Raw genomic sequence first — 27,421 nt, 5'->3', positions numbered from 1 at the left:
ACAGGAGGATAATATTCTTGCAAAAAAAGTTTTTAAGTATTGCGTTTGAAAAATTGCCGTTGGAGTCTTCACCAGCCTGCTGTATAAGGTAAAGTTTTGTTCTCTTTGAACTTGAAAATTAATTGATTTTCACTGATGTCTTTCAAATACGCTTGATTTGAATTTGGCAGCCAGTGAACTGAACTTATTGGTCATCTTCATAATTTGTTACTAAATGAGAAAACCTCCATTTGAATTGCAGTTTAAAATCTATACATGTATATAGATTTATATTAAACACCATTGCAGTGTCCGGTGGCCTCAAGATTTTTTTTTACCAAGTTATAATAATGGTCAATATTCGATATTGTGATTGCAACTAGTGTTTGTCTGACACAAAGGCAGAATGGTTAAGAAATACATTAATTCACGGGAACTTATGCTATGTTCCTTTGCAAAGGAAACCATAGTTTTAGAAAAAAGTGAGTGGAGATAAAGTATGTGATCCGTTTTCTAATGCCCCTCAAAATGTTGCTACAGATGAAACCGGAAAAAAACAATTACACAGGAGATTGGCCCTGGGGTATTGAGAGGCAAGCAGCATGAGGGGTTGGATTGACTCTGGTGCACCTTTGGACCTTGCATTATCCTGGCATGAGGTCTCTTTGGCAATAGCCAAGCAATTTCCAACAGCAGCTGGCCGCCCACCTGTGTGTACCCCCCCCCCCCCCACCAAACACACACACACACACTTTAAAGTGTGCATAATGACTTTTTGTGAAACCAAAAAAAAAAAAAAAAGGTGAGTACACAACTATTTGCAAGTATAAGCTTTAAATCATTACCTGCATGAGCTACAGTGTGAATCTTCATTATAGAACTGCTTGCATCTTGTATGTTCAGTTACTAAAATAAAAAAGCAAATTATAAAAACAGTAAATTATGAGAAATAAAAAAATTTATATGACTTGACCAGTTAATAAAAGTGTATATGTTGGCATCTTTCATTAGATTTGTTTTTAATTTAAGGACTAACTTTTTTTGAAGAGTCAATTACATGTCATGTTATGTCAGCTATAGCAGAAGTGATACTTTCTTTCTCTATGATTATGCCATTTATATATTGTTGCTTAAGTCTTTATTTACATATTTATTTAGGCTTCCAAACTCCTAGCACCTGCTCTCTGGCCCCCTGCAGCCCCTGATCCTTGTTTGCAGGTGTCACTGATGCAATGATGGCCATATAGCACTCTGAGTCCTCTATTAAGATGACAAACCAGTGGACACCAACTTCTAGAGATCATTAAGTGCATTATTATTAATATCTAATATTATTAATATGGCCATGGTGATGTGAACATCATGTAAATACAGAATAGTTAATATATTTTTAAGTAAAATACCCAATATATGATATTGATCACTTCTGAGCTTATCTTTCAATTTGATTCCATATGTCTGCATACTTTTTTTTAATGATGAACATATCTACATAAACTAAATGTACAAATATTAAAACTCAATTAATGCAATAAAACGTTGGAAGGATGAGTGCCTTCAGTGTGACAGAGAACTCACTCTCTTTTAAGGTGCAAATAGATTCGCAGCATTCTTATTTAAACATCCACGTAGACCCGCAAATAGTACTTGAAATAATTTCTGAAGTGTGGAAAATATTTGGGTCTGAGAATTCATCCTACCCTTTTACTTAGCACAACACGTCTCGGTATAATAACTAAATAACTACTTATCGTCATCATAGTAAGAGGTTCGTCCTAAAAGCCCCCATAACTGTTTTTGTATGTAATAGTGTTAAACCTAAATTTCCCCTCTGCATTACAGTCTGCTCTCAAAACATAATCGCATGGATATGCATTTCAGCGAAGGCGCTCCAAACTTAAGCAGTTTTCATGGGCGTCGATTTCGGTGACGTTCATTTTTATTAGGTATAGGTTTCTTTATGGTTCCTTGTTAAAATGGGACTGTGCTCACTGAAATTAAAAAGAATAATTATCCATCTTTGTGTTTTAATCTACCCCTTTTTTCGCAAGCAAGTAATTTCCAGTACAGACTAATAAAATGTCTAAACTAATAAAAGAGGAAATCTCTATCTATCTATCTATCTATCTATCTATCTATCTATCTATCTATCTATCTATCTATCAGATAAAAGCGATTAATGCTTATTTTCTATCTGAATCTGTGTGCTAACAACCCGCTGCAAATATGGCGAGATGAAATGTCCACTCACGTAACAAAACTGACGAGGAAGGAACAAGTTACAGACGTCCTTATAAGTAAAAAAAAAAAAAAACCGTTGTCGCTTGTTTGTCTTTTGGTAGTAAAATCGTCTTGTCTTATTTAAAGTACCAGAAAACAGCCTTTAGTTCATTCTAGTAGAAATGTGATGGGTAAATCAATTTAAACGCAAACTTTAGGAATCGTCAAGGTAAATGACGGCTCCATTTGCCTTGCTTTAGCATTACAATGGGCTTGCAGCACATCCAAAGTAGATTCTGAAAGGACACATCCTGGATTAACAGTCATATTGAGCACCTTTGCATATTCATCGCTTTTCCTGCAGGTGAATAAGCATCTGTAGAGCGCACTGAAAAGGGTTAATTGACGTGCAAATTGTCTCTACCTTCCACATCACTCTTGCATTGTTTGGTAAATAGCGAATTAAAGACAAAAACAGCCAAATTCACTTATCTTATAGCGTACTGTAGCTGTAAGTTTTGGAGTTAAGAGATTTTCACATCCAACATTTTGTTCTGTATAAATACAATTACAGTCAAAATGTTACTATATATTACTTTAATTAGGCTATTTATTATTCTTTTATCTACAAGTAATGCCATAACTTATACTTAATCTTTTACAATATGGGGGAACGAATAAATATTACGGTACTTTTTTTTACATTACAGGGGAATCAGTTTACCTTAAAGGATCCCCTATAAAGTAGGCTTCACTTGTTTGACGGCATTGAATTCTTGTCTGCGTCACAGGGCTGGTATTAGTCTGTGTTATACGTGCGTGGCGATTACCTATTGGGTGTTTCTAATGTTTAAAAAGTAAAGTATAACGCGGAAAATAGCTCACGGTAACATGTAGTGCTGACAGCATCCGCCGCGTTCAAGGCAGCTCCCGAGTTTATGATCTCGCACGCAATTGCGTGACAAAAACAGTTTGGAACCTGCTCGTGTCAGTTTATCCTCTTAGACAGTGCCACCCCGCTTAGCCAGCAAAGCTATGAGATTGAATGTGGCTTCAGGGAGGACTAAAGGACCCTAAATTAGTATTAGCCAGAACGCTCATCCAATCCATAAACACTAGAATAGCCTACTTATGCAGTGTATTTTAAGTTATAGGTTAAGAAAAACGTTTGTATAACATTTTCAACTACAAATAAATTAACCAAAACCCTACCTCACATTTTTCATATCTGCCTGTACAGCTTATATTAAATTCACCGTTTTACTTCAACCAACCAACAACCGCTACTTTTCAAACTCCTTCCACGTGACTTCAGTGCTGACGTGTTTTCTAATCCTTTTCAGACTTCGTTATAAACAGCTTGTCATCATTCTTTAGACAGGTATCGTTCGAGGACTAAGCCTTCTCTTATATTAACGCTATAGTTTTAGTTTCGCGACATCTTAAAATAATTAGACGGGACGAAAACAGTCGAGTGTGTTAGTCAAGCTCCGCTTGTGTTTCAGGGTGTCCCAGCAAAACAGCCAGCGCCATGTTGTGACGTCACTGCGTATGTCAGAGAGACTCTAGACGATGGCGTGAGGAGAAAAGTGTTGTGTGAAATGGAAAAAAAAACAACAACCCTGGCTTGCAGGGAAATCAGAAAAGATTTTAATGTATCTGTAAAACTGTTTATATTTGAAGGTGGGTGTGTGTTTAATATATATGAGGGTGGAGCCTTTGGGGGTTGGGCCAAAATACAGCATACCAAGCGAGGATGAGGAAAGAGCAGGCTGGTCCTCCAAAAATAATGGTTGCCTATATAGCCTCTAAATCGTAAACTTGATTATTCACACGTGATTATCACATCTAAACATTTTTTCCAAATATCTTATTCATTTTCTTATTGCTTATATATTATATATATTATATATATATATATATATATAAAATAAAAGGCTAATAAATATATTCTTGCATGCTTTTTCTTTAACTTATTTTACATTTTGCAGCAGTGTCTGAATTAGTGATGCACTGTTAGGCTATATAGCCTATTTCAACAATTTTATTTAAAATATTAGTCTCTGTGTAATGCAGTTGGGTGATAAAATATACAGTCGGCCACTGGTGCAGTCTCTTTTGTTTTTACCACACGTTTTGAATGATTGTCTGCCAAACCCAGCCTACATAATTGAAATCGAGAGAACGGCTTAGCGTATCACGGCAGAAAGTTTTCAAACTTAAACTCAGCAAGCAGCGTTCTTGCATGTGTGCTCCTCAAGTTCCCAAGATAGGTACTGAAATAATCGTCTGCTGTTAAACTGCGTTAACACTACACAATTCCGAACTTTTTCGTCCCTCAAAGAAACAGGATGCTAAGATGGCGGCATCATACTGTCAAGTTCAAGAGTGTTGCTACGTCTTACGGCGCATGCTTTAAGTTCACGGTTAGAACCAGAGGAAAATGGCAAAAGAACGAAATGAAAAAGAAAAAAAAAATGAGGTCTTCATTTGTGACATTTCAGAATTTGTTTTAATTCCAGACAAAAATTTTGTCACAAATAGTCATTAAAACAAACCAAAAAAAAACAACAAAAAATCAAAATAAAGTACAAAAAAATTACAAAATTATGCTGAAATTAACATGAAGTAACATCGTTTGCCTCGAAAATGGCACAGTGACACAGTTCATCAGTAAAATGTGCTTTTCAGGAATAACTTGATGCGTGACCCATTTCCACGAGAAAATGCCACAGAATCACATTCAAGCTCCATCTGTACATCAGATCTGTATGAGATCAGGGCTGAAGATACATCGAAGGTGGCTGAAATAAATCTTTCTTTTAACTTAAAGAATAGAAAATAGTATATAAAACATATTCATTAAATTAATTAAATAAACGCATTTATATATCACGTTACTTACGAGGTACTGTATTTTTTACGTTTGTTTTCAAAAGTAGTGCTGGTGGTTTGAAATCATGGTCATAGCACAATATATTTATATGCATAATTTTAGTCTCTTAAAAATATGTAACAATGCAACGCTGTAATCTTGGTGACTAAACACATATTTTCCCTCCCTTTTCCACTTTAAAAAGTTATAGTACTCAATACTAAATTTCATTCACACATTCAGGTCCACATCTGGAAAAGTTATTCACATAAAACAAGCAAATGTGTAATCAAAGTTTTCTATATGTTTTACCATAGTACTCATAACAAACAACACGCTATATTCACAAAAGAACTACATTTAAAACAATGCAAACTGACAGACAAAAAGTTTTATTTTGAGATTACTGTTGTGACAGATCATTGCTCCTCTTTGACACATTAAACACAGACTTGCATCCACAAAGACAGTTCTGGAACCATCAAAAATGGAATACCATACTGATTCAAATGGCTGTACCTCAAACCCAAGAATATAATGTCTTTAACACTGTCACACGAGTTCAAATTTGATGCATGAATGGGAGATATGCTATTGCATGGTGTATCTGATCAAAAAGTGGCGTGTTGATGAAAACACTGGTCAGTGGGCCTTTTTTAGTGTTCCTTATAGATCTACCTTAGAGATGTAGTCTATAATTTGATGCTAAGAGTAAAGAAAAGAAAAAATACAAAAGAAGTCATTTTGATAAGAACCTCACATGGCTGATTCATCAGTGATTTAAAGGGAAAAAAGTTTTTTTTATTTCTTTTTATACAGGTCCTCACATGAACTTACGTTGGAAAATGCATAGCCTGCTTGAAACTATAGTTCATGTCATGTCATAATATTAATATAATTAATACTTAGACACATATTGGTTAAAAAAAAGATACAATCGTATTGTGGGAACTTTAGTGCTGACTCCCTTTTTCATCGTTAAAACTGGTTATTGACTCAAAACTGTACAGTCTTGTTAGAAAACATTTCCATAAATATCATTTAAAAGTCGGCTCTTTCGCCGATTATTAAATAACAAATCGATAAATATGGCATCATGGATATGTATATACATCATTAACAAAGGCAACGTTATATTCAAAGGTAACAATCGTAAGCTAATACCACAGTTCTCCACCTGAAAACGGACTTGGACAACAGATTTGACTCCATCAAACAAGGAAATACATTCACGAGTAGGCTATATACTTATTTATGATTTATTATTTTTTGTTCAAGTTCAAGACAAAGACTTTGGCACGTTTCTTAAGACTGTCTGAAGTTTTAACAATCAACATAAAGGTGATGTGAGTGTCACCTTAATATAAAACACCGTGAAATATTTCTTTGCCATTATTTTTAAATATTTTTTTCAGAAAATACATAAAATTAAAAATAAAATAATCATCTGAAATCTGAAAACTAAAGGAAACCCCATTTATTCTTAGAAAGTGTTATTTTGTTATTTTATGCCTTGATAGTTTTCTCCGAACTCGGAATAAAGTCAGATTTCGAATCCTGAGAATGGACAACGCAGGCCTGCTGGCGAACTCTCACCTTTTCCTGTTGTTTCAATGCAATTTTGTACGCCATAGCGTAAATAGTTTTTTTTAAAGGTTACTTCAACCTTTTGGTCCACCATTTGAGAGTCTGCTTGGAGCTTCAAACGTACCATTCGTTAAAATTAGGCGGTAGTCCATCGCTGTGTGCAGATGCATTTTGCACTGCAGACGTGGGTGTTTTTGTCGGGTCTTCACTGTTCGCAGAAACCAGCACTGGCGGCGTAGATGACTCGTATCCAGAGCTAGCAGCTGGAGACGACTCTGAGCCTTGTGATTCGTGTACCAAATTACAACGTTCATAGATGTATGACATACAGACAGGACGAGGAAATAACACGCTTGTACACGGTTAAACTTTATGCTATGTCTCTTGGATTTCTGATCTCTGTTATACATTTGTGAACCAAAATACAGAACAACATCAAGCCTACTTAAAATGAATGTAAACGCATTGTCCGTATAATGCAAAATACGTTTATCTAAGGGGTTACAACATTTTGTTAAATATTTATTTGCGTGATTTAGGCGAGTGTTTGCAAAATCAGAAAACGTCCCTTACCTTCATGTGTTTCCTGAGAGAGCTGGGGTGTGTATAGGACTTGTCACACACTTTGCAGATATATGGCTTGTCAGATGTGTGCACGTGCATGTGCTTTTTCCTGTCGCTGCTGTTCGCAAAGCGCCTGTCGCAGCCGTCGAACTCGCATTTAAATGGCTTCTCACCTGCAAGTGAGAGCAAACACTGAAGTTTTAGTAATATATATTATTATATAATTATATAATATATAGAGTGGATGTCCAATACAACTTTGTTATGTAGCTAATGCGCCTTTCAAAATTAACAGGCCATGTTGCGCTCAAGCTAAATGGTTTGGTTACCCACAAATAACGCTCTTTGAGAGTCCTTGCTGTTATCCTTTATTTTACTTCCCAATAATCTTTATATTAGTTTTAGCAAACCAACACGCCATACATCGTCGTTTAAGCTGTGTAGCAATTGTTGAACAATTTTTGCACACGTTTCTTATCTGCCAAGTGTAAACATATAGACTGTTCAACAGCTTGCTTTACATTTAATGTGGATCTCAAAGGGGTCAATTATTTAGGCACAAATCCAGCAATCAGACTAAATGCACTTAGACTACTTCATACTTTCCCCAGACCAGTGTGTAGCATTTTATTCATGCATCCATAATACACAAATCCCATGCTATTTCTATACCTTTATAGCCACAATCATCAGGAATAGCTTCACAAATGCAAGAGGACAGTCCATTCACAAATTCGCTCCACAACAATGCATGCAGCTTTGCATTTTAATTTTTCATCTCTTCAAAGATATGCTATGTATATACATTTAAACAAAAACATATTGTGCTCTACCGAAAAAAGTAAAAGAAGAAACTTTTCATGTGATCAAAATAAATTAATCTTCCCAATCATTTGTCCCATGTTATTAATTTCCCCAAACCTAAAGTGAAGTTAGGCGATATTCCTGCACAATTTCCTCTTTAGCGTATTGCTTTTACTTTTGAATTAAAAGAAAATGCACTTGTTTCTTTACATTTTTAAAGAACTGCAATTTACTATAAATAATCCCGCTCGAATATTATTATTATTATTTTTTCAGCACCAGTGGGTAATTAAAAAAAAGGAGAAATACTAATGCCTTACCTGTGTGAGTTCTTTTGTGAATTTTAAGATTTTCTGATCTTGCAAAGATTTTCCCACAACCAGGGAACGGACAAGGGAACGGTTTCTCTCCCGTGTGCACTCGAATGTGGTTCACGAGTTTGTATTTGGCCTTAAAGGATTTCCCCTCTCTCGGGCAATCCTCCCAGAAGCAAACATGACTACTCTGTTCTGGGCCGCCAACGTGTTCCATTGAAACATGCGTCACCATTTCATGCATTGTGCTGAAAGTTCTGTCACAAGTCTTTTTGGGTCTGTTCATCTGATTCTCATCTATCCACTTACAAGATAATTCTTGCTTAATTGGTTGCCGCATGTATCTGAAGAAGGCCCCCGGACCGTGGTGTGTGGGTACGTTCATCCCCATGTTCATATTGATGGGATGGTTGTAGTTATGGAGCTGAGCGGTGGCGTAAGGGTCCGTGCGAGGGCTTGCCACAGGTCGGTACGGATCTGGACGGCCAAAAATGTCCCCGCGTAAACCCAGGTGCATTTGACTGTTTACAACATGTCCTCCCGGTGAAGTGTGGCTCAAGCTCTGGTCGTGAAGTCCAGGAAACAACAGATGTCCCGGGTTGTCCGAAATTCCGGGGGGCCCGTGTAGACTCCCCGCAGAAGCGGCAAAGATTCCATGCTGGGCACTCGGCGGTGCGGACTCTCCGATGCCTGCGCCCCTGTTTCTGAAGAGAAAGTCCCTGGTCGAATTGAATGCTCCACCGGCGTAGGAACCAACTTGTCCTCCGTGGTGGTGTCCGAGCGCGGCTGCATATCCAGTAGCTTGCGGGGTGAACGCTGATGACTGGCTGGAGGCGATATCGTGAGTAACGGGACTTATCTTGAAGGCAGCCGAGTGAGATGAATCTGCGAAGGGACTGAGCCCCAGCCCGGGGTCTCGGTTTCCCAACTCATGGTGTCTAGGCGTTCCGAACCCCCCTACTCCTAGTGAAGGGAACTGAGGAGCGCTATCAAGGAGCATAGTCATTGGGCTCAATCGAGAAAAAGCAAGTCAAAAAAAAAAAAAAAAAAAAGGAAAGAAAAAGGAGAGAAACCCCAGTTTAGTGGAGTGAAGTGGGTAACGGTAAACTGAGCACAATTTCACGCAAGCTTCAATAAAGAAATCTTGAATTGAAAAGCGAAACGTTAATCCCGGGTCTCTGTAAACGGGAGGAAAACTCCCGTAACTGGGATCCGTGAGAAAGATGATCAAACTTCCCCCCCTTTCCAGGCGAATGATGTCCTTGGACTGATAAAGTCAATCACTCACTCCTTGCACATAAATGAGCTCGGGAGGCAGCTCTACACTGTCCAATGAAAGCACAGCGCTTTCATGGTCACGTGACAGCTAGGAAGGGTGCTAATTGGCTGCGTTTTCGTTGATTGGCACGGTTTAATATTGAAAGTGGCAGTTCGTTTCCGTGAGTAGATTTGATTGGTTGCTGTTGGCATTATTTGCAGGTAAAGCAAATGGACTTTATTTCGGTTCAGTAAGAAAGGCTTGTTTAGTTCCCTTGCTTAGCACGTCAGCTGTTCCCAAAGTTACATAAACTTTCAGGAGTCGCTTGACAATTAATTTCTCAAAATACTCTTTTGCCGAGCCTCTTAAAAAAAGCTAAGATTAGAAAAAGGGCAAAAGTGACTTGAAACTAAAATATAACAAAAAAATAATTTTAATTGGAAATTAAGATAATTAATTTTTAGGCTATCTATCTATCTATCTATCTATCTATCTATCTATCTATCCTACATATAGCCTATGCGTACATCATTTTTTTTAATGAAATCACTTTTTATAGTGAAGCCGTAAAATGGTAGCCTATAACACATAAATCGCACTATAGAATGTAGAACCCCAAAATAAGAGAGAAAGAAATATGGTGGTAATTATAATATCCCTAAGTTTAAAAAAAATAAATAATTATATAAAAAAATTCACAGGGTTGCTGGTGACTCGCTGCAGGACACACAAAATCTGATCAAGTTCAGAAACGCGCTGAGTGTTTCAAGCAGCGCTTTTTATACCTCCAAGCCATTTCACGTTCCCACTCCCCCTCAGTCTCTCCTCGAAAGGAGCTCCCTTTATATTTTAGAGATTAAAAAACAAAAATCTTTAAATCAGCCCCTCATTCTGGTCAAGTCCCCAACTTTCACGCTTTCACTTTCAGCACATTTTCTATGAGAAAAAAAAAAAGCAAATAGGGATCTAGTCTAATAGTTGTAAGGTGAGTAATTTATTTCTCAGTAGATGCATTATAAAAGTGCTCTGTTGATCATTTGCATGTTGTATTCAGGTAATATTGTAAATCATGTAGGCTAAGATGAGACCTTTAAAACCAAAGATAATTTAAACTTTTGATATTTTTTTTCTAATAAATACACTGTAATAGAATGTAGTAGTAAATGTTTAACGGTTCTTTGTCTTATAATAAGCCTAGTATATGCATTTTGCTTATACATTCATACATAGGCTATATATATATATATATATATATATATATATATATATATATATATATATATATAAACACATTTAAATAAGTTTTACTGCTAGCAATAGATTTCCAGTTATTCTTCTAATCTTTCTGCTAGCTTTAGCCCCCCTCCTTTCTGCTTCGTCTTTCTTTCTTTCTTTTTTTCTTTATTTCTTTCTGCCCCTCTCTCTTACTCTCCCTTTCGTACACGAGCACACATGGGAGAGAGTATGCTATACCGCCGGACAGATTTACGATTTTTTTTTAAGGTTTCACAGTCGGCAGTCAGGCTACGGTTTCTTTACTTTCCAGTTTCCACTCTAGGCCTGTAGTTTGTCTGTTTAAATGTGGACGCGCTCAGTATATTTTGTGACATATTCATTTCCAGGCGTGGCTAAGAAAAAAGTTCTTAAGGACGTTCTTTGCTTTTCCTGTGCAAGGAATTGTTCGGTTATTTCACCTAACTTCTTAACTGCACTACAACTCATGCCGGCCAAAGGGCAAATGAGGGCAAGAGACGTTTTCTAATTTAAGGGGGCCTCGTACGTCATTTAACTTTGGACCGCGGAAAATTTGAAGGACCTAAAGGCCTATAATTGCAATGACCAGAGCTATATTTCGACCGATTATTTGAGGTAGTCAGATAATGTTTCGTCAGAATAATACGATGAGCTCTAGCTCCCGCCCCCCTGACTAAACTAAGCCTTCATATTTTTAGTCAGAGCAGTACCTGCTTAACATTGAACTCTTGAAGATGATGATTCGGGCTAATACACAGTTATCAAGCTCAGTAGAGCAGCATCGTTCATAGTAGCATATAATCGCTGATAATTATCTAGGCTTTGCTATAGATCATGTCCTGTTTATTAGTTTCCCAGTTGTCAGTCTCACATTAAATTAATTTAATTCATGCTTAAATAGGTCTACACAATAAAAATGAACTCATTCGCTGCGTTCGCTTGAAACAACAGATGGACTCCGATTACCTACCGCTTTGTGATCCATTCATTTAGGGAGATTATATTATGGGTAGTATTTTAAGCTTTACTTTTATATTTTAGTTTTAAAGGATACTTCTCTTGAGTTATTAGCGGTATCTTCCCTGTCTGTATACGTATCCAGACACATGGCTTTATATCTGTTTACGTAGGCTATCTCTTAAACATTCAAAAGCATTTAGCCTGCTTTCTACCAGCTTTGTCAAGGAGTGGGTCTGTTTATCTCAAACACTTAATCAGTATTGAGTAATGAGATAACTGTGGCACCTTCAATTAACATGTGTCTATATGAAATTTGTTGACTATGTTTAGCATAAACGAATGGAAATTAAATTTGTCGAGGAGTTACGCATCTGCCTTAGTGAATGCAAACTGCTGTTGCTGGATAGACTATTGTGCTCTGCCGAGTGCTAAAAAAAGACAAAATATAGTTTACATTGTAGAGTCCTTGTGTTTGGTGCTTTTTTTCCTGCTTGTCCCACTGTCTCACAGTTTTTCTTTATTTTCCCTTTAGTTTGCCCATCTAAATTTACCGACATTTAGCCCTTAACTTGTAAAGCTGAACGCCCGCTAAGTTCACTGAAATGAAGAAAAGTTTTTTTTCTGCAGTTTTCAGCCTAATATATTAGACCAAATATATTCAGCCAGAATTTATTACCAAATTTAGTGTAATTTTATTTTATGTTATTTTATTTTGACATGCTCACAAGCAATGTACACTCAAAAAAATAAAACTTTGGTTGAACATGATTTAATCGTGGACAGTGGTTCCACGTGATTACACCACATTATCTTAACAACACTAGATGATGTTAAACCAGCTTGAAATATTTGTGTTCATTTTACATGAACAGATGACATTGATTAAACGTGATTTACATACTTATTTTTAACATGATACAATGTTTTTTATTGAACTATAATTAATCATGCTATCTTAAATTTAATCCTTTATGTTAAGCCTATAGGTTTGAATCACTTTTAATGAATCCCATTTAGTCAAGTTACTACTATGTTATAAAATAATATCACATCACCATTTTTCCCCATACTTCAATGATGACTACAGACACAGCAAATATGCAATAAATCCTTTTTACTAGGGAACAGCTTACAGCATGTGTCACACTTTCAACAACACTTCAAATACTTAAAACATTAAGCCTGAAATTTTTTTACCTAATTTATATAAAACACAAATGTGTACAGAAATGTTTTCCTTTACACAGGAACTGCTTCCTATTTCTCCATGAACATGTTCACATGACATGACTGCATGTGCTCTTAAGGAAATGTTTAAAATACTTGACTACAAATTAAGAACATTCAAAGCAGTGCAGCATGAGCATACTTAATTCTACAATGCAAAATGAAAAACAGGTTCACATTCCTACATGTACAACAAATGCAGGTTAAACCTATATATAAAACCTATATATATATATATTATATATATATATATATATATATATATATATATATATATATATATATATATATATATATATATAAAAAAAAAAAAAGAAAGTAACCTGCAATTCCAAAGAAAAAAATAATATTAAAAAAAAATCTGCATCTGCTTCTATTCTAATTCCAAAATGTGCTTGGATAATTTTTGTAAAGGAAAAGCAAACACAATGTGTGCTATGTGGAACATCTTTGAAAACTATTTAAAATACATTGTCATTCAAACGTCTTTCCTTGAAGAACAGTCAGAAGCCATTAAAACCGTCAGTTAAACAAAAATTGTTTAAAAGAAAAAAAAAAAAAAATTAAATTGTCAACATTAACTAACCCCTGTGTCGTTGAAACCCCTAAACCCCTGATGGTTTTCCTTGACCTTCTGACTTTTTTTTAGGAAATTTTTGAATTTTGAATTTTTAGGAAACTATTCCTCTTTACATATGCCCTTATGTACAAAAACATAAAAAAAGGCAAAACTCAATAAAGGCATTGACTATTTGACACAAAAAACAGTTTCAACTATTTGACACAAAAAACAGTTTCAACAATTAGTTATAGATTCAGGGTGTAAAAAGCTTGGTCTTGAGCGCTTGAACTTTGGTGGAGAGTTTGTGTCCATCAAGCTCCAGGAACACTTTTTGCAGGAGTTCAAAGGTGTATCGAAGCTCCTTCGGATAACTTAGATTTAGGGCATATATTAGCCCAATCAGCAATGCAACACCATTAGTTACATTACCAAGCCCTTCTAGTGCTGTAACTCCTTCAAGAACTACTCCAACGTCCGCAGGTTCATCTTCACATCCTTCACATCCTTCACCTCCATCACATCTGATGACAAAAACGCCCATCACCATTTCTTTGAATGCAGTTTCAGCGTTGGAAAAATCTACATCCTATAAACAGAAACAAAGTACATTAATACTAATGTACTATAAAATGTATTGTTATACACAAAATATTGTCAGAATATTTAGTCAATAATACCATGTACTCCTTGATGAGATTGTCAGGATCCTCATTTAGGTACACAAACAGGGCTTTGAGGAAACACTCCCTCTTAACATTAATGCAGGCACACTAGGGAAAATAAAGAAAATTAGCAATATGTGCCAATCAACTAATACACTCTTAAGTCACACAAATCATAAGTGAGAAACAAATGATTAATTTATCTAGAAAAACAATTTTCGCAGTTATCATACCTGTGTAAGTGGCACTAGAAGTTTCCTTATCCTTTGTCCCTGAGCTCCACCTCTCTTGGCAAAGATCCTCAGAAGACTTGGAGTGTGTTCATCCAGCTTTGAGAAGAATTTTGAAATTAAGGCAACAGTTGTTACCCGTGCAAATTCAGCACAAACCTAAAACACAAAGATAAACACCACAACTTTAATGTATGCCCAAAAAAGCTAGCTAGCCTATGTGTTTTCATATGGTAAAATTATTTTATTTGACTTACTGGCATTTTAATACATTTAATTTTATGTAAAATCCCACTTAGACATTAACCAAAAATAACTCACATTCTTGGAACAAAAACATACATAAGCCCATAAAGTCAACAATAAGTGGAGATTCTTTGACAACCTCTTGTCTTCTCAATGCAAATGATAGGTCCATTAATCTTCTCAGAGTTTGCTCGTTGTTCTTCTTCTTAACCTCAGAAAGAAGGGAGACTCTTATTTGCTCCATGCTGTCAGGAGTTTCACCAGGAAGAAATGAGGGACAAAAGTTAACTTCAGCCTTGCGTGGCTTCTTGACCCCAAAAGCTGGATTGCTTACACCCATAGGTTTGTGCTTCATGGCATTTACAGTCACTTCACTACAACCAAGATTTCGCAGCTTGGTTCTGTAATTTGACATTTTATATTTAAGGCTTCTTTTCCAGCCACTGCAGCCTGTTAAGGATCCTTGTTCCTTAAGGCAAGGATGCTGTTTTATAAGAGCTTCAGCCACTTCACTGAATTCAGCATCAGAAAGGTACACTTTGAATTTTACTATTTCTTCAGCAAGTCCATCCAAAATGTCTGATTTCAGCTTTGGGTCTGGATTCAGCAGAATGCCATTTTTTTGGTATTCTGAATTGCCTTGTTCCAGCTTAATTTCTGCCTCATAGGAGAAACGGGGCACAACAAAACAGGTTGGCCAAGAAGACCTTGTATTCAAAGTCAACTCTTGGGGGTCAAGGGATGAAGAATGTGATACTTCAGAGGATGATCTTGAAGACAGAATGTCTGTGTCACATGATGAGGGAGATGGAGATACTGCGAAAGAGTCACAGAGTTTGATGACCTTAAGGGTGCTTTTGTTCTGAACATCAGTTGTGGAAGTCAGGTTCACAAAATCTTGTAAGTCAGGGTCCATGATTTGAAGTCTGAATTCTCCCATTAAATTACACTGTGTCTGTATCTCATTCATTAACTCTGCCAAAGAACAAAGGACACCATTCTGAAGTGTCACTTTCTGTGCACTGTTCTCTCCCAGAATTACACGCAGGATGATGGTGGAGGTCATTTTTACAATCCTGTTGATGAGAAAAAAAAAAGAACTGTATTGTTTGCACTGTAGGTACATAAGCTTCATTCATACAGTTAAACAAGAAATATTTAAATGGCACCTGTTATGAATGAATTTGTCTTTTCAGTGACACCAAACGAAGACCTCCTACCTTGTAGTCAGCCAATGGATATCCATCAGCTAATTCACTTAGTTCAAGAAAGAAAATCTCCCTTGATGGAGAAGAGGTCAGTTCAAAGGCCCTAAAATGCTCCCTATACCAACCACACAGACCTTTAAGTACAAAACACAGTCCCTTCTGCACTATACACATCTGAATAATCTCTGCAAATTCAGGGAGCCCGTCTAAAGAGCGACAAACAACAATCATTCCATTTCTGTAACTGAGGCCTTTACTGGTGACACTTGTGGTGATCTGGACGAATTCAGTGTCTGGGTACTTGTCTTGGATGACCTGTGTTATTTCTGTTCTCAAAACAGTCAGAGGCACTGTTGATACAGTTGATACATCTAGTGCAGATTTTTCAAGATGGTACGATTTCAAACTGTGAGAAATCATTAGCTGGTGCTTTGCTGCAAGTGTAAGGGGGATATTTTTGAAACAATTGGTAACCCGAGCAACTTGCTTGAAAAAGTGGTGTTTGGCTTCAAAGCGCATAGTCCACAGATGCACAAGTGGACCATATGACTTGATAAGTTCAGGGTAATGTTCCAAAAAGTGCTCTTTTGGAATTAACTTCACACCTGGAAAAACTTCCTGAAACCTCTGTCGGTGTTCAGAAATTTTGCCATCAAGGTATGCAATTGACTCATCAGTGTGAACTGGTGATACCACAAGCTCAACAATGTCTTTGAGATCCATAAGCACCAGCCATGCAGGCTCATCTTCTGGCACCATGTGTCCTACAAGAAATGGAAGCAACCTTATCAGGTTCCAGTTCTCGTGAGCATTGCCTCCAATAGTATTCTGGCTGAACATTGAGCGAGGGATTGCATGAGGTCTGTTTGTCTTATCCGTCCATTTATAGGGGAAATTAACAATACGTTCATTGAGAAATTCAAAGGTGAAGTACTTCTTTGATAAAAGCATTGATAAACAATGTTTAAGCTCAAATGGTACAACACCTTCAAAAACATCATGCATGACATCCGGGGGATAGCCAGAAAGAACATGAAAATGAGCAAGGCGTGTGGAGAATACACATTCTTTTTTAACACCAAAACAACAGCTGCCAGTCTGTTGTGCAGATTTCAGGTGAGCATCATAACTCTCTCTCTTTCTAAGGCTAAAACCACCTGACCGAACCTCATTAGTCTGAATTTCCGAGCTCTTTCCAGTGCAGAATCTGCAGTAATACTCAGAAGAAAAAACTCTCAACATAACCAGCTATGCTATGGGCCCCAAGGTTGTCTGCAATCACGACATGCACAGTACCCTTCACAAAATGACCAACTGAAGGAATAAAAATGCCAACTTCTTCTAAATGTGCCAGGTCCTCAAGAAGAGGCTCAAGGATTTTATTGAAGCCGTATTCTTTCACGTCATTACTTTTACACAACAAAGCCAAGTAAATGGACGACATTGTTGCATGAGAACTTGTAGGCAAATTGCTTAGAGTCCAATACACTGCACAGAGCTTGTGTGCTCTCCGAGAGGTACCAAGTGGGTTACACACTTCAAAATCATCAACATACAACCTTAACAAAAGGCGCAAGTCATCTCCTGACAGGAATGCATTTTCCCTAAAGATACTGCCATCCTGATAGGATGAATAAACAGCTTCATTATGCTCATATCTGTGGTTTGCCAGTATTGTTTCAATCACATCCTCCTTGGCTAACAGCTGTTGCAGGAATTTTAAAATGGTAACATACTGATAAGTTTTTCCCTGTTGTGAATCAAGGATGTATTCAACAGGTTCAACAACACAAAAGTGACTTTTATAAAACTCCTTGCGCCGATACACTGTGCTTAGTGGACCACGCGGTTCTATTGCTGTGTGCAGTGGATGAGATTCACACACAGCTTTAGCAATATTTTGAATAATTGCATCATCACAGGCAAGACTGTGTTCCTGAAACAGTTCTTTGAGCCTGTCACATGTAGCAGTTTGGGATGAGGTACTCAACAAAAAATGCAGTTCTTCTAAAAACTCATTAACTGCTATGCCTGGAACATGAAAGAAATGTTCCAATTTCAATAACATTGCTGCAAAATTTTCAACAATAACACTAGGTAGGTCCTGAACTTCTGCACTGCTTCCAAAACATACTTCATCAGAAGCAACTTCATTAACCTGTACACTTTCATGAGCGTCACTGTCACACTCATGTGTCCTAGACGTAGATACTACACCAAACTTAAAGTCACTCAATGAATGGGGAGTGTGTTTTCTGTTTTTGTGGGACCTAAAGGTACCGTAAACATTTGTCTGAAAATCACAACCAGAAAACATGCAAGTAACCACTTCATTTTTCTTCAAATGTGTACCCATGTGAACAAAATAATCCTTTTCAGAACTAAGTTCAGAGTTTGAACACAGATGACAGCTGAAGGCAGTCAGTTCTGATTGTGCAGGATCTTGATGATTTGCATGGACTCTACTAAGATGGACCAATAAAGCGTTCCATGTCTTAAAAGAACAAGGACAACTTGAATGCATGCATGGGAATGAGTGGCTTCGGCCAAAGTGTTTATGCTTTAACTTGTAATGTTTCAACAACTCAGATCTAGAAGATGCTGAAAACTCACAGGTCTTACACTTCCACATATCTAAATAAGTCTTTCAGTGTTAAGCCAAAGAAAAGTTGTCAGACAATTGAATTAAAAAAAAAAAAATGTTAGTTGATGGTTGTAGTTCATGGTTTGAAACCATATACAAATATAAGCTATTACAGCCGGGCCATATACACCATTATTTGATATCTTGATATTGTCAAATTTCTTAATGATATTCAATATATTTCTCAATATGTTTGCATTTTCTTTTCAATAACACAAAAAATTCAGATTTTATTGTAACCCCATTAAAAAAACAAACAAACACATAACTATTTTAGAACAGTTATTATAGAGTAAAATGCAAACGTATAAAATAAATATATAAAAGAATATAAAAAGGGCAATACTGGACGCTTGGCACAAAGTTTTAGGTAAGTATGCTTGAATTTGAAATATTCTAAATTTGCAATATTCTAAAATTCTACATGGTCCTCAAAATTACTGCGATATTAACTAATATTCAATGCATCTCCCAGCCCTAATGGCTATTCTCTCAAAAAAGCAGTAGTATCAACAAAACATAAAATCACAATAATGCAAATGGATGGACATGCAAGTTACCTGTTTGTTTGAGGTTTGATTGGAGTTGTTGGTGTGGTGATCTTTCAGGCATAAGAATCGTGCATTCTGTCATAAATACATTAGTGTCAACAAGGCACGTGCATCACCAGCGCTGCCATATTATAATATTACAATACATTTCAACAATTTTCCTATTTAAAGCTTCACATGTCTGTAGTTACACTGTGCAATCTGCCATAAATACATAACGTTCAACCAATATAATAAAACTGTTGGCTAATATTTTTTGTAATAACACTGATGCAAATGGATAGATGAGTTAACAGTTACCTGTTCGTTTGCTGTTTAATACAGTTTATGGCGCGGCCATCTCATTTCGTGCATTCTGTCATAATAACACATTAGTATCAACCGACATCATAAAACAGTTTGATAATATTGTTTCTAATAACAGTGATGGAAATGGATGAACACGTACCTGTTTGTTTTAAGCTTATATTCCAGTTAATGGCGCGGCCGCGACGATCTCCTTCCAACGTGCGCAGCATTAACGCATTTTATGATTGTTGCCGCCCTGATATGCAAATGGCGTCACAGCAAATTTCCGCTTCCTTCAGGTTGAGAATGTCGTTTATTTTCAGGATGTTTTGACATTCCGTCCGACTGACTTTATAAAAACACACATTTTATATGTGCGATTGACTTTTTTTAAAACATTATTTGTATCAGTCTGATTGATTATCTAGTTTCTTCGTTCAAAATAAAAGTTATTTTAAATTAGTACATATGAATAATTTTTATGTGCTTTATTTTTCAAAACTTAGAAAGTAGATATTAGACCAAATAAATATGAACAACAGTAAAGGCCTTAATTTTTTTTTTTTTTATTACATTTTCATTTATGTTGCTTTGCACTAAATGTGCACAATAAATGTTGATTATTAAACTCCACAATAGCTTTATTTTGTCACTAAACATACTAATAGACTAATGTGTGCTTTATTCAACACAAACCAAATACCCTAAATAATACATTGTCTTTCAAAATAACAGCAATTTAAGACAAATAACAAACTTAAAAACACACCAATAACCATTTAATAACACTTCTATAATTATAGTAAAGCTATAAATTAATAATAAAAAAAAAAATCAAATAAAGCATATATATTATGTAAGTTATTATATATTTTTTAATTCAGTCATAAAGGTTTGACTGAGCTAAGTGATTGAAACATGTACTTTTAAAATGAAAACTTTAAGTTAAACCAATGAGTGACAGTTTTAAGTCACATGTCAACATGATGCAGAACTGGAAATCATGTTAAAATGGATGGAAATATAGCCACAATGGCATGTAATTAGCAACATGAATTGTTGGTAGGTTTAGTGACCATTACTTGAATTGATAGAACACAAAATAGTGACCATTACTTGAATTGATAGAACACAAAAAGCAATATTCAGTGTCCTATACATTTATGCTCTCTCTCTCTCTCTAAATATTATTGTACCAACCCATTTATTGACAATCTTTAATATTGTAAGTTGTATATTAACAGAATATGTGTAGAAATACCTTTCATCTTTTCCAGTAATGAAGAAATGAAGAAGAAAGAAATGAATCAGGAAGAGTTGCTGTGTGGTGTGGGAGAAGAGACTATCTGCCACTGATTGTTCTGTATTCTCTGTTATGGTGTTGGATATCATTGTCAGGGAGATTTATCTGAAAACTGCATTGCGACTTATTATATATAAAAGTATTTATTCTTGGCCACTTCTGGTTTCTTTTTTCTAATAGTATGTTTTATAGGACTGTTAATGTAGTGAGAATGGTGCTTTTTGACTGTTAATTATGACTATTGTGAATACAGTTACTGTAACCTCAGTAAATATTGTCTTGTAATGTTTACTCTATCCAAGAACTTCATGAGTGGGAATAATTATATTATTAAATAACCCAAGTTTGCGCCCACTCAGTCGGGGGAGACAGTCTTCAGAAGAAATACATTAATAATTTTCTTAAATTCAAATTGCTGTGAGTGATCAATATTCGTTGTATAAAAGTTGTGCAAGTTGTTTTTTACTTTCTAAAACATAATTCACATAATTATATTCTGTTCTTATAATGTCAGCATTTTGTGTGGTTATTTAAACGTTTGAATTGGCCCTTTAAAAAAAACAGGTAGCCTAGCTATTCAATTCCACACTCCACACTATGATGCTGTGTCACGCTTTTTACAGTGACGAGTAACAGTGGTGAGATTACACCACAAACCTGTTTTCATTTTTGTTCGTTTAATATTGACAGGTGCAAAATACTTCAAAACAAGTAAATACATTTGCTAAATTAACACCATGTCATCATAGGGTTGTAAAGGTTAAATGTGTGAAATCATTCTTGTAACCTCGAAAGTCAGAAGTCTATTAACCCTTGCATATTTAATGTCCAAAATAACGTTATATTTAGCAATTATGCGTTATTGAGGTAACTCATTTATTTTTATTCTGGCTCATTTTTGTATATGTATTTCATATTTATTAATTTTATATTTTATGAATGTAATTATTTACATATTCATTTTGGAAATTGGATACAATAATTGTTTATTTTATCTCAGATTTGCAACTCAAGAAAAATATTTGATAAGCATATCCAATAAAAATGATCTCACCTTTACCAAACAAACTAACTGACCAACACATGCGGAAGGATACTTTACAAGATGGGATATTTTCTAAGTGCATTATAATCAAGCAGTGCCCCCGAATTTCCATGTTCTGAAGTGTTTAATATAAATATTATGTAATTTATATATATATAATAACAAATAATATTTTCCTAACTGTTTGCATGAGAAATATCAATCACAGTGAAGCAACCAGTGAAGCAAAAGGTTCTGTCACGTCAAACTTTAGCAAAATAAGTGTAATATTTAACATAGGTTGCAACGAAAATTACTTGCTTTCCACTGGTTATATTATATTTAGGCTGAAGTATATTTTGGTGGTTAAACACCAAAATAAATGTAATAATTAATTAAATAAAAATAAAAAATGTGTTTACCAACAACACGATTATACTGGACCGAGTATCACCAAAATATATTCAGTGCAATTAAAGTTAAACCACAATAATAAATATTAAAACAGACAAGCTGTGGTTTGAAAGAGAATCTCGATTTCGTTGCTTAACTCCGGCTATTTCTATTCGATGTTGAAATCACACTGTTGCACAGCATTCACAGAACAGACTTTCTAATAATTCATATACATGGCACTTAAACACTTCGATATTTTAGCCAACAATATCGCATTCGGCACTCTAAAGTCACAGAACAGCCAATATCTGGCAGTGCGCGAGCGGCACATATCAAAGCATTTTCACTGAGATATTGAAAACGGAGTCGTGTGGTGAACGCCTGCGTGTCCCTTTTAAAACAAATCCAGGGACTGTCAATCATCGCGCATTCCGACCAATCCCAAAGCACCGTTTTTTAAAAGCTGGTTTGCCTGCTGTGCTTTTATATTGCAGTATGGCCTGGTTCGGAGCATTTTACTACCACGGTTATTGCCACAAATCAAGAGGGCAAAGTGAACGGCATGGGACAAACACCAATCTTAACAAACCTGGGTCCGATTCCTGCGTCTGAGACTGCACATGCAGATGATACAGCGGGTGAAATGGGGAAGAATTTTGTAGGTAAATCGTAAACGTTAGAGGTTGGTTGATTTGCCAAGCCCTCAGCCACGCTTGCAACAAAACATGACAAGCCTGTCGCGGTTTAGTGGCTGCCCTCTTTCTTGCGTCAACCCTGGGGAGAGCAATACTGAACCCAGCGTGGTGCTGCCACCTTTGGCAGAGGCGCACATGGGGCACCCCACTGGCAGTTCCTTAAAACTCTGCCCCTCGCAAAATTTGCGAGACTACCACGAGACGAGGGCCGGTGCATATGTTGACCACTCGGTTACCCATTTTCATGATACTGGATACACCAGTCATCGCTTAGAACCCAGTCCTAGGGGCATTATCATTGGGACAAATCTGTCAGCAGCAGGCATGCCACCAGTTACTGATCAGCTGGCTCCGAGACCTAACCAACATGGCAATATTGGAAGGTACCGTGACCTCCACAGCTATAGGGATGGCAGGAGCCACGCGTTCTTCAACACGTATCAAGAGCAGGCCCATGGCTCGTCAGACGCAACCCGAGATCTCAGCAGCCAAATGATGTTGGGTCTTCCAGGAGATCTTCTCTCACGAACGCACCCGTACGGGCAGTCGGTCAATGGCCCCAGGGCCAACAGCCAGCAGCTAGTCACCCAGTTCTTGGAGTTCTATAAGCCTCTGAATATGGCCATGCAACGAGGAGGGGGTGACGCCTTCCTCAGGTGCTCCAGGCAGAACCCAAAGCACGAGCTGGTGTGCAAGTGGAGTGACGGCCAAGAAGGCACTGGCAAGCCGCCCTGCGCCAGGGTTTTGGGACCATGTATGAACTCGTCACCCATGTGACGGTTGAGCATGTCGGAGGACCGGAGCACTCCGACTACGTTTGTCACTGGGAGAACTGTTCAAGAGACAGAAAGCCTTTCAAAGCCAAATACAAGCTCATCAACCACGTCAGAGTGCACACTGGAGAAAAGCCCTTTCCCTGCCCTTTTCATGGATGTGAAAAAGTTTTTGCCAGATCCGAGAACCTCAAGATACACAAGAGAACGCATACAGGTTAGTTAATAATAATTAATACAACAATAATAACAATAATGGTAGTAATAATGACAAGATTCAAACTTATGAAATATAGTCTCTGATCCTTTCTCGGAGTGTTTTGCTTAATTTTGTTCCAACACAAAATCAGTTCATGATAGAATTGCCAGGACAGAATAACTCGATAAATCGTAGGCTACTGTTTGATTATTTGTGCCAAAAGTAACGTTATAAAATAGTCTTCCGTATTATATTTTCATTATATTTAATTTTTTGCTGTACACAAACACTGATTTTGACACTGGGGTCCATCAAGATGAATTCGTTTTCAAAATGTGGCGTCATATAAATTAATGTATAATTTTGCACACAATAGAATATAATTTCCTTCAGCCTATGTGATACTTTAATTTGGACGGCGATTAAAGCCTTTATTTATATCAAATGTAGGCTATTGTTTGTTGTTCGTATTAGCGGGATGATTTTATTTATTTATTTATTTCGTTTTCAAAATCTTTCGTGCTGGTGAAAATCAGTCCATAGGCCATTTGTTTGGGTGCCTCTCATCCATGCAGTGAAAATAAATAAATAAATTCCGGGGCACCGGAGAGCTGTGACGTAGCGTTTACGCAAGACACAGCTGAATTCTCTGCAATGGTAGAGCTACGCACTGCAAGCTTTGAGTCCTCTACACTTGAAACTGACGTCATATGAATCCTTAGATTGTTATGATCTATATAAATGGCCCCTGCAAGTTAAAAAAAAAAAAAACCCATAAGATATTATTTATATAGCCTTATAAAAATATTGATATTACTGTAATTATTAAATCCACAGTTAACATTTTTCTTTTAGTAGAAATTAGTTAAACTAGGAATTCATCTTTGACTCAGGACGCATAAAAACTATGAAGGTTGACCAAGTAACAAAACCTGTGGAAATGTTAGGCTATTTTTCACTGAAAATTTTAAAATGAAATAGAAAAATTTAACACCACTGACACAATTCCATAAAGTTATTTAGAAACCAAATGTAGATATTTGGGTTAATAAAACTTGTTACAAATAAACTATTTGTTCTTAATTTAATTTTCCTTTTTAATAACGCTGAAATAAATTTGAGAAATAGGCCCTATGCATTTGCGGTTCATCAATAAGTTGAGCTAGGCTAAATCTGATTTAGCTCGTGTGAATCATTAAATTGATAGCAGCAGAAATTGCATGGAAAACACCACTATTTTTAAGAACAGGAAAAAGAGGGATTTCGATTTATCAAGTTTTGCATGCACAAGGCTAAACAAGTTTCTGTCCTCCCCTGGTATTCTATTGAATGTTTTGAGCAGCAAGGTGGTTTTTTTTTGGGTACAGAATCCTGCATGATACATCTAATAATACCATGTACTCAGAACTGATGAGCCATGGTTGACTGTACATCCCACCCGTAACTCGCGTTTCCCCCTCCTCTGCCCGTTTAGGTGAGAAACCGTTTAAATGTGAGTTTGAGGGCTGCAATCGGAGATTTGCAAACAGCAGTGACCGGAAGAAGCATTCTCACGTTCACTCCAGCGATAAACCCTACACGTGCAAGGTCAGAGGCTGTGAAAAATGTTACACACATCCCAGCTCCTTGCGCAAACACATGAAACTCCACTGCAAGGCCTACATTGCGAAAATCGGCGAAGACGACGAGAACCTTGTAGAGGCCAGGTCTCCTGAGGTGGCGGAACAGCAAGACACGCCCGCCTCTACCACAGTGACGCGAACGATGACGACCCCCTCCCTGTCTCCTGAGACACGAAATGAGTCGACTATGAGCTCACGTTTCCATCACACCTTCGAAAACAGTTTGGACTATATGGCGCACAGGCCACAGTCCCTTTCGGACCCTCTTTTGCTACAACGGGGCAGCTACAGACCAGAGTCTGTACAATACTCGTGCAGCCAACCAAGTCATTCGTTCGCACCTAGCCATAGAACTTTTGCGTCCAACTCACCTTTCCAAAAAAGTCTGGTAAATGGCTGGTACACGTCAAGCGCCGTGGACACCTTTTCTCCCAAACACTGTAACAGTGATTTATAATGTCTGTAACTCAGGCTTCTGCGTGTTAAAGTATTGACGGATGACAGCTGATGGGTTCCTGTTCACGCAGCCAAATATTGTCCCGCAGGCTTACTAAATAGGATAGTGCAATTTGTTATTGTGAGCTTTATCTGTTGTACCTCATGATCCTGTATTGGTGAGACGCCGGTGACTATTCCTAAACTGTAAATAGCTTACTTAACCATGCCAATATATATATAAAAGGTAAAGACAAGCTGCCAAATTAGCCTATAATTCATATATAGATATATAAAATATATACAAACAAGATGCCCACAGATGGAGTAGAATATAAAGGTCGAAATAATAAAGTAAGTTATTTCTGCACAGGCGTATTATTTTGATGTTCTGTAGAGGCAGAGCCTCCGTATATCTCTTGATAAGTGATAATAAAAGCTAATAACGTAAGTCCTTTATTTTTTTTGTAAATTACAACATGAATATTACATGCATTTTCTGTCACAGCTTAGATGTACTTCGAAGGTTATTCGAATTAAAATATAGTTTGTCTTGATTTGTGTGAAGGTGAACCCATCATTGGACAACGCCTGACAAAAATTATTTTAAGTTTTTCACACTACACCAACGAGTGCATTTTATACCTTAATACTTCTGTTGCGATTATTACAGACATCAGCCATCTTCATGAGAATTAAAGTGTTTAATTAAGATTCTACTGTATACACTGTGCAATTAAACATGCATTCGAAGTTTCATTAAAGTATCTCTATTCTCTTTGATCTGGCGTGTGATTTAAACTCTATTCTTCTCAAAGGAAACGTGCGTGAGTTCAGCCTATAGCACTCTCGGATTCCATATGCGTGTTTAGTTTTTTTGGAATGAAATTTCAAAAGTAGAAACTATATATACCTACTTTTAGTGACTTTCAGACTTGTGTGCAGTGTCTAAAACAATAAATTTTAAAAAGTTAAAACTTTGATCATGAAATTGTTTTCCTTGAAGGCGATTTAACAAATGAACTCCAACAGGTTCCAAATTTATCGTCATTTTCTTTTCAGTTTAACCCGTCGTTTCTGGATTCTTGAATGCCAACTCTGTTATGAGAATTTTGCTTGCTATTAAGTTTATTGCTATATAAACTGCAGTGCATTATGGCACAGCATAAATAAAGGTATAAACGAGCAAACAGGCCTTTATTCTTATGATCGCACTGAGCAGCAAAACGCCAATCTGCACTCACTTAAGTTGCTTTATATATGAATGTGTGGGTTTTCATTTGGTTTCGGTAGACTTCTCACTCATGTTCAGTGTGACTGAGCATTTTATTATCGTACAAGAACTGACAATGAACTCAAATCCTGTTAAGTCAAGTACAAGTTGGCTGTAATCTCACCTCTGTCATCAAGAACCAAATGGCAGCCTACAGCTGAAAAGAAGCAAATAACTTTGGTGGTGATGAATGAAATGTTAGGTTAATGCAGAATGTACCACACAATGAGTCCTAAAATGTCAGCCTGAGGTCCATAGCCATAACAGT

At 36.7% G+C, this 27,421-nt stretch overlaps 2 protein-coding genes and 1 pseudogene across 2 annotated transcripts; 1 reads left to right on the top strand and 2 right to left on the bottom strand.

The window, feature by feature from the left end:
- Nucleotides 1-5,450: 5,450 nt before the first annotated feature.
- Nucleotides 5,451-9,642, bottom strand: LOC109084907 (zinc finger protein ZIC 3-like). The gene is made up of 3 exons (XM_019099553.2): nucleotides 8,350-9,642; nucleotides 7,235-7,398; nucleotides 5,451-6,958 (listed from the first exon to the last, which is right to left on the bottom strand). Exons 1-3 carry the CDS (start codon nucleotides 9,347-9,349, stop codon nucleotides 6,776-6,778), a joined length of 1,347 nt encoding a protein of 448 aa, XP_018955098.2. The 5' UTR covers nucleotides 9,350-9,642; the 3' UTR covers nucleotides 5,451-6,775.
- Nucleotides 9,643-13,846: 4,204 nt separating this feature from the next.
- Nucleotides 13,847-19,262, bottom strand: LOC109101856. The gene is made up of 5 exons (XM_042770550.1): nucleotides 19,155-19,262; nucleotides 14,804-15,818; nucleotides 14,500-14,595; nucleotides 14,282-14,374; nucleotides 13,847-14,190 (listed from the first exon to the last, which is right to left on the bottom strand). Exons 2-5 carry the CDS (start codon nucleotides 15,806-15,808, stop codon nucleotides 13,858-13,860), a joined length of 1,527 nt encoding a protein of 508 aa, XP_042626484.1. The 5' UTR covers nucleotides 15,809-15,818; nucleotides 19,155-19,262; the 3' UTR covers nucleotides 13,847-13,857.
- A 2,947-nt stretch (nucleotides 19,263-22,209) lies between these two features.
- On the top strand, nucleotides 22,210-26,663 carry LOC109078412 (annotated as a pseudogene).
- The last annotated feature ends 758 nt before the right edge of the window (nucleotides 26,664-27,421 follow it).

The sequence above is a fragment of the Cyprinus carpio genome, chromosome A14 (genome assembly GCF_018340385.1).
Source record: "Cyprinus carpio isolate SPL01 chromosome A14, ASM1834038v1, whole genome shotgun sequence".
NCBI lineage: Eukaryota > Metazoa > Chordata > Actinopteri > Cypriniformes > Cyprinidae > Cyprinus > Cyprinus carpio.
The sequence above is the reverse complement of the archived record's forward strand: the minus strand, read 5'-3'. Positions and strand labels throughout refer to the sequence as shown.